At 33.9% G+C, this 12,598-nt stretch overlaps 1 protein-coding gene across 1 annotated transcript in view; it reads right to left on the bottom strand.

Moving 5' to 3' along the window:
• The window catches only part of SCN2A (sodium voltage-gated channel alpha subunit 2), a 138,318-nt gene that overhangs the window by 22,307 nt on the left and 103,413 nt on the right, over positions 1-12,598 (bottom strand). The window contains exons 19-21 of the mRNA XM_021713178.1: positions 3,858-3,978; positions 1,993-2,147; positions 257-430 (exon numbers count right to left, since the gene is read on the bottom strand). Of these exons, the coding sequence (XP_021568853.1) occupies positions 257-430; positions 1,993-2,147; positions 3,858-3,978 (450 nt within the window). The remainder of the gene's footprint in view (positions 1-256; positions 431-1,992; positions 2,148-3,857; positions 3,979-12,598) is intronic.

Genomic DNA, 12,598 nt, shown 5'->3' with positions numbered 1-12,598 from the left:
GGAATTTCAAATATTTAATCTGAAACCAAATCAATAAGTATAATACAATGTCATTTGTTTCATCTATGAAAGTGTACGTATTTAAACTGGCAAAAGGCATTTTGGGGCATCCTTTCACTGGAAAATGGGAAACATCATTTCTGTTCGGGCAAGTACATTATTTACTAAGTGCCTACTATGTGCCAGGCATCATTGCCAGGACTAGTCCATATCATCACATGCCAAGAAAGGAAACAGGACACTGCAGAATACTCACATCAACAATCAGGAAGTCTAGCCAGCACCAGGCATTGGTAAAATACACTTGAAAACCGTATGCAACCCACTTTAGCAGCATTTCCAGGATAAATATATATGTGAAAACCTTGTCAGCATATTCTAACATGGTCTTAATGGTTTTTCGCTGCTCAATATATATATCTTCAAAGGCCTGTAAGTGAAAAAATTCTATTAAGTTTTATGGTCATAAACATCCTCTAACTAATGTTTTCTTAAAAAAGAAAATGATGCAAACCTCTTATCGGGTGCCTGAGGCAGAAAGGCTTAGTGTCTCCTCTGGCTGCATTTTACTTTATATTTATATGTATACAAATTACTATTGACTGGGCATTTCAGTCAACAAAGGAATTCAAATAACTTTTAAACTTTGGTATCAGAGTACCCCAAAAGAACTTAACATTTCTGAGATACTGCCAGCTGCTTCTCTCTAGAGCAGGAGGTAAAAAGTCACCTGGGAGCAGATCTGTTTTGTTTAGTACAGCTTCACTGGAATGCAAGTATGAGGCAAGGAGACCCCTTACTGAGGAAAAGGGAAAGGACTGTCATCTCTCACTTTCTCTGCCTCTTTCTCTCTCCATCTCTCTTTATTTCTCTTTCTGTGTGTGTGTGATATGTATGTCTGGAAGTTCTTACTGACATAATTTTGCAGAGGCCTTCGGAAAGGGTAGAGAACTCATTTGCAGGAACCTCTCAGCCTTCTGTAATGAAAAGATCATTTATCTAACTCAATCTTCTTACAGGAAAAAATTATCAGGGAGATCTGGTGGCCTGGATCAAAGACAAAGGAAATGTTTCTTTTTTAGAGACCAGAATGATCAGGACTTGCGACCAGTGCTCCACACAAGGGAACCAGTGACCGGGCCAGCACTTTCGTGCACTTCTGTGAGCTTTGGCTTAGTGTAATTGAGAACCAAGAGTTACTATAGCAAGGACTAGTCGCTGATGGAACTTCACAGTTCCTTTTCTGCTTAGCATCAGAAAGCAAGGCTGACCCACTTTGGACCTATACATGGCAACACACAGGATTCTTAGTCAAGTCAGAAGTGGGTGTAGAGACCTCCAGATGAAATGCAGTAATTCTGCTAATGAAATCAACTCACCAAACTCTCTAGTAACTAACTGAAACAATAAAAGAAATGAAACCACATTTGCATCACAAGTTGGAAAAATGGGTCACACTATTTTTATTATATTAGTTAATATTTGACCAAATTGATCAATTCATTGAATAAAATTAGACATAAATTAACTTTGTAATGCTTTTACTTTTCTACTAGTCAGTAATTAAGTTAGTCTACTATTTACCATTCACTGTAGTTGGCAATAGTGAAACCATGTGAACAAGACAGATGAATTCCCTGCAGCCTGGAGCTTAGGTTAAGCAGTCTGATATTTAGTTGATAATCTCACATCATAGTTACATAGCCATTCTTAATATAACTGCCTCTAATGATTAAAAGTCAGAAAAGATCCTTCTTTAAACATTACAAGAAACCATAATGATCTGAGCTTGATTCCATCTGAGGACTACTCCAACCAGAGCAATAAAAGTTGCTATTTATTGAGCCCTTCTCACAGTGCTGGACACAGGACACATGGTTTCTCTCATTCTCACAAACACCTTATTTTTAAAATGGGTAATATCCGGTTAATTAAAGGGAAAGGGAAAAGATTTCAGGTAAAAGATGTGGAAGTAGATAATGCATCACCTACCAGAGCGCCACTACTCAGCAGAATCATGAAGACAATGAAGGTTTCAAACCAATTGTGCTCCACTATCTTATAGCAAGTTTTTCTCACATTCCACCAGAGTTTCCCTTTGCCTTCTTCTATGCTTATCTGGCAACACTTGAACTTCCGTACACAGTCTAAAGTATGTGAGAGTTAAGGAAGAAAAAATAATGATTCTTTGATTATATATGCTTGTGTTAGTCTGAGATTCATCTACATTACTGCCTGATAACACATTGTAAATTACTTTTTAAGATGGCTTCCACTTATAGAAATCAACATCATCCGAATGACTTTTTAAGGGTTTGTTCAATAAATATTTAATTTTGTGTTTAGGACTATAATAATGGATTACATTATATTACTATAACATATGCAAAAGTAGAAGAAACAAAAGAAAAATAATTTCCATTCTCCCTTTATCATATAAGTATTATTCCACTTTATATGGAATATAAATATATATATATGAATTCTGATTAGTTCATTTACTGGTATAACATAAATATTTCTCATCCTATTAACAAGTAAATAGATCTGTGAAAGATTTCATGATACTTCTCTAAATAAGATTACAATAATTTATATAGCTATTTCACTATTATTGACTAGGTTGCTTTAATTCTGGCCACTATCAGTAATAATCTAATAAATAACTTTCTATAATTTGTGAACTACTAGATCAAAAGCTCTTCAACAAATATTTACTGAATACCTGCTATAGTCAAATAATAGTGTTGGACAAATTATAACACTATAACATGTAAAACATAGCCTTCCCCTCAAAGAATGTGCATTTCAAGTTGGGGAAGTTTGTTTAAGAATTCTATGGTTAGAGAAAGTAATAATTATCACAAAACAAAGTATTATGAGGGTTCTTTGGTAATATTAAATTTTTGAGCTTTATGGAGGAGTGGATTTGGGGCTAGATCTTGAAGGATATATAAGAATCATATCTAGAACAATGAGACTATAAGAATGGAGAAACAATGATACAAGCAAAACTTAGTGGCAGGAAAGTCTACAAGCTGCACAGAAAGAATTAGGAGTTAAGTCTAGAAAAGTAGCTTAAAGCCCAGGGTTTCTGGTAGTTTGATACACACCATTATTATTACAATATATAACTGACCCATGCTTCAAATAATATAATTTTAGCTTTCTTCAGAAACCCTTTTGAGATTATTCCAATGACATATTGCTCCATATCATATGACTCATAGCATATCTTGGCATTTTTATCTATCTTTGTTCAGAAATAAAAAAGTATTTGACCTTCACTGATATAGGGAACTGTTATTCAAGGACAGATTTAAATGTGCACTTATCAATTAGTACCCATTATAATATGACAAAACAGTAAATGATGAATTACTTATTTTACTTTATTATATTTTTATTTTATTTTTAAAATATAGTGAAATATATGAGTTGGCTTTCTCTCCTGTAAGATATTCTAGAAGGCCACTGAAAAGTCAGTTAGTGGCATTTCTTAGAGTTGAAAAGGATTCACCAAAATAAAAAATAACTAATTACATAAATTAAGTTTTGCCTTTTTATAAATTGCCTTTGTTTTGATATAGAAAATGCAAAAAAAAAAAAAAAGTAAATAAGTGAAGAGTTGGTATATAGATACAGGCAAGTCCTAGATAGATGGATGATGGTGACAGAGATAGATGATAGATGGAGAGATGGAGAGACAGAAAGATAGACAGATGATAGACAGAGGTAGAGAGACAGATAGATAGATAGATAGATAGATAGATAGATAGATAGATAGATAGATAGATAAAGATTGACAAGAGTTGACAGAGGAGACTAGTGACCATACATGGCACTGATTTGCTTACCTTCTGTAAAGCAGGCTTCAGGTTCAAGGGACTCTTCAGGTTCCACCTCAGGTTGTTCCCCCTCAGCGGGAGCTCCTATATCCACTGTGCTGCCCTCAGATGAACTAGTCGCATTTAGCTTCTGAAAATCAATCCCACAGAAAATCTTGTAATTATTTTCTTTAATTTAAATATGAAAAACTCATTAGGCGTACCCCCCAGTCTTCTGTATGTATTTTCTTGATCTGTAATTTAAGAATAACTGAAACATAATGCCAATCCGCTTTGGTAAAGGTGGGGGGTCACAAGATTAGATACAGCACCACAGGAGAATTTTTTTCTTTAAAATATGGTGCTAACAACTGAAATGACTTTTGTTTGAGTCCATGTATCGATATTCTGAAATCAAGTCCTGCAAAAAGCTTATGTAAGCTGTCAGAGTCATATTGTCATCCGTGATCTTGCTTCTGTATGTTTGTTTGCAAATGGTATAGTTTGTTTCATTCTAAAATTGTGACCCAACCAACTAAAGCTGCACGAGTGTATTTTCATGTCAAATGCAGAAAAGATTTGATCAAATGCACATAAACAGCAACAATCTAAATTTATCCACTTTTCATTGACATGAAAACATATACCACTGGTTGTTATTAAGTATGTTCTACAATTTTCTAATTCCAAAAAGAGCAGCACATTGTTAGCTATATAGCAAGAGCTGATATTTTGCATTCTCTTTGGCCAATGCACTCCTGTGATTCATTGTGCATTTGGAAACTACTTGTTACTCTGGCACTCTTACCTGTCCAGTTTGTACAGGCAGAAATGAATCTTTAGTTGTTCTTTTGTTTTCCTTCCGGTTAAATCAAATATCAGCAAAAATAAAAATATAATAGAAGTTATCTTACATCTTGAAATGCAATGATCTTTAGCCAGGTCAGGTCATTCTTGGGATCAGCATAAATGAAAGGATCCCAGTCTTTAACCTGGTCTTAAAATGCTACAAGAATGATGCAGGGCCAGGTGTGAGTGCCACATGGAATCAGAGTAGTTTGGGCCACAGCATTCTCGGACCTGTTACAATGTTATTACCATTAGTACATAACATTAGGAAATGGTTGAGCTGATAAGTGCTACTTTGTAAAAAGGATGATAGATAAGCACATGATAAAATGCACTCTGAAGTATGTTAAACTAGAGTAAAATGGGTGCTGTAGTCAGTACTGAAAATGTTATACTCATATTTGGGATAAGGGTTATCATATCAAATTTCCCTAGGAAAATGGTTTCTTGGTTTTATGAAAACACTGTTTTTTACATAAAATATTTACTTAGCATAATGGTGCCGATGAAGTAAAAAATATCGATGTATAATATAAATGAGATTGAAAATGGTTTTGTCTCATAAAATTTAACAATACCAATAATATAGGCATAAATATTAGACACTTCTGTCTCCTTTGAATTAATTTGGGGATTATTTTTTCATTTGTCCAAAATAGTAAGTTCAAAGATTATATATTATAATGTTGGTGATTTATTTTTCTACTTATCCGGTATATTACAATATTATCAGGCATTTCACAAATAATCATACCTTTGTCAGCAAAATTTGAAGGTATTTGTTCTAAGATGAAATATTACATGAGATTGATTACAAATATTCTAATTTTTAAACTTTTTAAAATTTTCTATTCTTTATCTTTGGGTTGGACTCTTTCTTAGATAAGTATAGGTATCTTTATATACATGTAATTGACTAAGACATGACTGAATTACCCTCTCGCTTCAGTCTTTCTAATTCACGTGAAGTTGTTGCAGATTAGGAACCTGATAATACTGATCTTGTCATTTGCAGGATGTTGAAACATAGCACTGGTAATCAGAAAAACTGAAGCCTAGTTATGTCTGCTCTAACTATAGACAGCCCACAATAAGAAACAACAAATAAGCATTCCACTTAGGAATAAGGATCACACTGTAAACACAGAATGTGGTAAGACTTGGGGTTAGTCCAAGGGGGGAAAAAAAGAGGATTCACGTTCAGGGTTCTACACATGCTCAGGCTGGCATTGCTGAATGACTGTTTCAGAGCCTATATCAGTGCTAAGTATGTTGCATGTACTCAATAAATTTTGTTTAAAAAAATGAATGGACGGGTGAATAAATGGATGAAAGACTTCATAACAGAATGAAGGCTAGCCCTTGACAGTGATTGGGAGGTGTCACCAGACAACACATTACAGGAAATCTTTTTCAAAATATACAAAATTTCCAAAGGATCCCTGTAACACCAACTATCATTCCAGTTACCAAGTAGCTGGGTTGCTAGTACTTTAAATGACTTCAGGAAGACTTGCGTCAGCACAACCATTTTCTTCTTCACTACTTTGCGGCAATTATGCTTCCCTGCTTTTTTTCAGTCACTTCAACAAATCTGAATTTAACCTCTTCCATCCCATATTCACCCACAAAATGCACACTAGGCTGCCTGTCCATCATTCTTTTTGTGGCTTATCAAGCATCTTTTCCTTTGATAAAGTATGGGTCAAAGTGTTTCCAACAGATGGATTCTGTAATCCCTGACCTGCTTGAAAGACATTTTGGGGCAGGAACCATGCACTCTAGAACCTGTGGATGACATAGCAAATATAGCTCAGTACGAAGAATTACCAAAATACCTTTCACTAAATATTGAATGAATGGATGGATGAATCATAATTCAGGTACCTCTTTTGAATTGCTTGTGCAAATTAAAAATTCACTAACTTGTTTGATCCAAGGTTAAAATTAGAGAATATCAGTCAGAATTTGTTGAAATTGAAAGTCATCTAGAGAGTTTTTAAAAATTGCTTTTTATTCCTTTCCCCCAGAAATTCTAATTGCAAAGGGCATTCCGGTATTTTCTCTTACTTAAATCATATTAAAAATAGGGGAATGAACATTGTTCCCTTTCATTTAGTGCAGTGCCTTAGCTCTGATGTAGAATTAATAGATTTTTTCTTTCCTAAAGCCAAATATGTGTCTGTCTAAAGGTCATGTCGTTACTTTTTCAAAAGTACAATTTAAAAGTACTTTGTGTTTCCAGACTTAATTTTGGGAGGCCAAGATTATATTTTTGCCATCTTTGTGTCTTAGCACCTATCACCAAAATTTTTGCTTAATAAATGTTTGTGGAGTAAATGAATGAATGGCCAGTCACTCTTTTACCAACTACTGACTACTTCTAATATCTCCTATCTGACACCTTCACATTCAAAGAATAAAAATAAGATTCTCTTACTTACAGAGTAATAAAAATCCTTCAAGATTCTGAATTTGATCAACAACTCTTAGAACCAGGAGTACCATCTCAAAACCAGGCTGCCAGTTATTCAGACCTAAGATGAGTCTATGAGGTGAACTGCAGTATCACTCTGGAATCAGGAGATCATTTGGGAATATTTTCCCTCTTTTCACTCTCTATATATAAATCTATGGCCAGTGGTAAATGGAACATTTTAAAAAGTGGCAAGCTCATCCTTTCCCATCTTCTCCTGAAGTGGGGCAGCACAGGATCTGTTCACATGTATCAGTTGAATACTTTTACACCTCTGGTACTTGATTGACAAATAACAAAGACTCTAAGCTGCTTGCTGATACTTGACATCAGTGAATTCAGTATCTATTTAGAGAAGGAAATGTCGGTTCAATCACCTTGCCCAAAGTCATAGTGAATCCAGTGGTTGGACTCTAGGTCTTCTTTGCCCCATTCTACCAGGATTCCCTACAGAATTTCTTAGATGGTTCACATATAAACTCAAACTTTATCAATTTAAAACATTTAGAAGACTAGATATGTAATTAAATATTGCAAGATATTTAGTTCAAGATAGTGCTGTGGTGCTGATTTCCGTATTTCATAACCATGAACTTTAGTATTAATTCAAGTTACATTCATAATTCTTATATGCTTTCATGTAGAGTAGAGCTAAACACGTACTGGAATATTTCAAGAACAAAAAGTTTTCTTCAAGCAATAATCATGAGACATAGGCAAGAAATTCTGATTTATAAAACTTGTCTTGATAACATCAACCCAAAATGTGTAAAGCAGTTAAAATGTGTAAAAACCCATAAAAAATCAGATGAATCAAGTTAAGAATATAAAAATCTTCAGCTTCAGTTAAGGTCATAATTATGATCAACCTAACTCTAGTGAAAACTCACCAATTAGAATTGTGAAATGTATATCACTACATGAAACAGTTATCAGGAAACAACTGGACTGAATGACACTGTGAAAGCCTTTGTCTAAACTTTAACAAAATATCGATATCTTCCAATGTCAAGATAGCAAAGAAATCAAACAGGACTAGCTAATTTTATTTGCTCTGAAGAGCAATGATAACTATCTAATTTAGAGTGGAAATACTATTTTTTTTTTTTTTTTTTTTGAGTTGGAGTCTCACTGTCACCCAGACTGGAGTGCAGTGGCCGCTCCCGGCCACCGCAGCCTCGACCTGCTGGGCTCTGGCTATCCTTCCGCCTCAGCCTTCCAAGTAGCCGGAATTACAGGCGCGCGCTACCACGCCCAGCTGATTTTTTGATTTATCATAGAGATGAGGTCTCGCTGCCCAGGCGGGTCTCGAACCCGCGGGCTCAGGCAATCCACTCACCTCAGCCTCCCAAAGGCGTGGGATTACAGGCTGAGCCACCGAGCCCGGTTCTGGAAATACTATTATAGAGCTCTTCCTATTGAAAATCTGCTGGCATTTTTCTAACTGTTGGGTAAAATTATAGTCAAATGAGTTAAGCAAGACAGAATCATATTTTGCTTAATGACTGAATAAAAAGTCAAGATGGAATATTTCATTTTGTGTTTCTAAATACTATACTTCAAACTTATAATTTTCACATCAGTGATAAATTACTGTAAAACACCAAAGTGTAAAACTCATATTTCTAGTTTCAGAAAGCAAATGTAAGTAAACAGAAGTAAATTGTTTTTTCAAGTAATCACAACACAAAAAGGAAGAGAAAACATCATTTCCTATTAAGTTTTTCATAGGCACGTTTTTCTTATTATGTAGCTAAGATACTTAATTTAAGAAAATATAATTAGTAAATATTTTTATATGATTTAGAAAAAGAGAGGAATATTCTAATCTAACTTAATTTAAAATTTTGGATTTAAAAAAACAAATAACGTTAAATATCAATTAAATCAGGTATTCCATATCTAACTATTTTGGTCTCCAAGAAGAGCAATCCTTTGTTCTGCATGGATCCTACTGCTAACCTGTACATAAGGAGCTCTAGGTCATTTTATATAAAAAATGTTAACAACAGAACAATGAAAGTGATGGTCTTGCTTGTTTTGAATGGGCTTAAGGCCAGAGTGAAACATTCATATTAGAAATGAATTGTTGGTGTTATTTTTTAATAAGAAAGATAGCAAAGTCAAAATAATCATTCTCATTATACTATATTATCTAGAGAGTGATTTTAGTGTTTACAATGGATATGTTATAAAGATTTTGAAAACAAAAATCGCAAGATTTTTCATCTTTCTTGGAATAGCAAGAGGGACTCTTATGTCATGATGGTTTACCCCTCATTAGATTACCATGCCCCAAAGATATAAGTTTTTGGCTCATTTTGTTCTTATATTAAAAATATTTAGAACCTTTTCCCCTCTTTAATCACTATCCCACTGGAAAACTTCCCATCAGGACCACACAAGATAAAATCATAGATGGGTTCCTATTGAGCCCATCCACCATTGCTTGCTCAAACCTTTTGTCCCCCTTCCAATCTCCTGTATTGAAATTTAGTATATTCTTTTAGGGAGTGGACAGTGTTTCCTGAAGGAGGATCTGAGACTTTTTAAAGGAAATAAGAAATTGCAATAATGTGAAGGCTAAGAATAAAAAAACTAGTTCCTGCTTAGTTTGTATTCCACCGCATTTACTCCAGCTAAAATTCCTAGATACATTAATAGATAATTTTCTGATTGTTGCTTTCAAACATCTTCCTACACAAGAACTTGACAAATGGGATACTCAAAGACTAATAACCTTGCCTCTTTTCAAGAAACTGGGAAAAATAAGTCATAATCCTAAAGAGCCCAGATTTCACACTTTTCTGAAAAACTAGCACATAATAGGAAAAAAATAATTTCCTCTAGTCCTTTAGTATATGTGCATCTGTGTTTAAGTGTGAACAATTACACACCTTGGATCTCATTTTATATACCACTGCTCCAATATATAAGCATTATGTTTCACGAATCTGGAGTGCCAGTGATAGAATATTTTGTTTCAAGGTATAAAAGAATGATCCAGGAATGATCCAGCAAGATCACTGCTTCTTTCAAAAAGCCAAATATGCTTACATTAGCGTTGTTTTACAGTTTTAATGGCAGAAGGAGAGGGAAACTACATCTATGTGATGAAGTATTTAATTAACATTTCTTTTAAAATGATGAAATCAGTTAACATATTTTTGCATAAAACTGTGATCAGGAAATGAATAGTCCACTAAACGGAGTGCATAGAATGGTGTTATACTTATTGTTATAGTCGCATAATAAGGGAAGTCCTTTCATTTTAAAAATACCAAAGGAGCAAGAGCTTATGATTCTCTCCCTATATAGGAGTTTGCAGATAATGACAAATTTAAATAATATTCTTCAGGAGGAAGTTTCCCAGCAGGTCTAGATGAACTAGAGAGGAGAGAAAACCCACAAAGCATTGAAGAGTCAACAGGATGAAGGTGGATACTAGATCTATCTTCAGGATAAGTACACCATTTATAAGCCTTTCAAGATCATTGTAGTTCTTACTATTACTTGGTATATGAAATATTTATTTCCTTTTCTTTCAGTCTAGGAGTTTTAGAGGTAAATATAAACAAAATGTCCAAGGGAATTATGTTCTAAATGCAAAATACTTTTGGTCAATTGCTAAATAAAGCAATTCCATTTTCCCTAAAATGAAGCAGATAAAAATTATATCCATGCAGCTAACAATCAAAACATAAACATTCCAACTCATTTACATTATTATCACATTAAAATATCCTTTTGAAAATTTGCATATAAAGGATTGCTTTAATTTGCAGATTATCCTTCAGAAAAACTTAATATGATACTAAATTTAAAAAATACCAACAAAGTACACTCACTGGGGTTATACACATATTTTTAAAGGTGGAGGACAGACAGCTTTTCTGCAAATTTTTCAAAGAGCACCTACATTTCTCTTTTAGCCCCTTAGTATGTTCAAAACTCTGTAACATTAAATGGAAATTAAATACTCCAAAAGGCATGCAATATTATTTTCCATTGAATATAAGTTTTGTTAAAATCTATTTAAGAAAATTAGCAGCTAAATTTAATTTTTTTAAGTTAGGGTTGTCAGACTTGCCTGACCATGCTTTAAATGACTCAGCGTAATAGCAGCTGTGCATGTTTTTAGTTACTGCCAATGGATGGGCAAGGAACATAGCTGAGTGACATGCAGGCCAGTCAAAAATCATTTAGAAACTGATTATATTTATATATGTACAACTTGCTTGGGTAACCTGGGTAAAAGTGGTGGCACGAGCCTTTGGCTGGTTAAAAAACACCAGAGCTGCATTCTTGATGGCTCCAGCTTGATTTTACCCCTGTGAGAAGTAAGAATGGTAAGCAGTGAAGGTCACCATATTGCACGACTAAATTTCACTTCGAAAAATAATCATTCAAGTATGGCTTCAACATTATTAGAAACTCTAAAAGAAAAATCAATCATTCAAAATCACAAAAGAAATTACATTAACAATAATCAAAATAACTTAAAAGTTAAAGCACACATGACTGTGGCATGAATTTTAAATGACACTTTCTATAGAATATACTGAAAACTGTCAAAGACTCACACACATTTGGCAAAGACATAGCAAAGGACTTATTTTAAACATCTAAACAACCTGAGTTTACTCAATTAGCCAACCTTATAAAGGAAAATGCCTCATTTGTTTCTTTAGTCAAAAAAAATTATTTAGAAGGTAATAGCAATAAGCCTTGTACCATTTCTGACTACTCTTTGTGTGATATTTAACAGCATAACCCCATCCCACCAGTTTAAAAAAAAATGACCAGAAGAGAAATACTAAAATACATTTCAAGCGTTAGTGTTTGAAATTCTTCAATAATTGTTTCAATTCTCTTTCATTTTCTAGTATAGAGCTACCAAGTAAAATTCTGAAAGATTAATACTTACACAAATTCCTTTCCTAGGTTATTATCCTAATCCTTCATTAGTTTTTAAATTTATATCTAGAAAGTTTGATATAAAGCCAGAATTAATAGTTCCTTCAAATAACCTCTAACACTAAGGTAATAATCTCTATGGTGGGAAAGTACTGAAGGGATTCCACAGTTCAATAATATAATTCCTTCTGCTTCCAACTGGCAGATGGGTTCTAAACCTCCAATTCTGATACACTGAGTTCACAAACATTATTTTGGAGTACTTAATTCAGAGTTAACTAAGAGATGAGGCAAAACACATGTTCTTTTGGAGAGCGTGAGGCTTTAACATTTCTGAAAGTTAGGAAGAATGCGTGTCAAGTTAAGCATACTTCAAAAGGTACTCAAAACTAGCTAAATAAAAGATTAGACTATCTGATGGCTTCAACATTTGATTCTTCATAGTTCACCCTTAATTTATGACACCCTAAAATAAACATATGAAAATAAAAACTGACTATAAGGGAAATATCCACTATTTGATATACTG

The sequence above is a fragment of the Carlito syrichta genome, unplaced genomic scaffold, assembly GCF_000164805.1.
Source record: "Carlito syrichta isolate Samal-C Ts95f unplaced genomic scaffold, Tarsius_syrichta-2.0.1 Scaffold304334, whole genome shotgun sequence".
Taxonomy (NCBI): domain Eukaryota; kingdom Metazoa; phylum Chordata; class Mammalia; order Primates; family Tarsiidae; genus Carlito; species Carlito syrichta.
The sequence above is the reverse complement of the archived record's forward strand: the minus strand, read 5'-3'. Positions and strand labels throughout refer to the sequence as shown.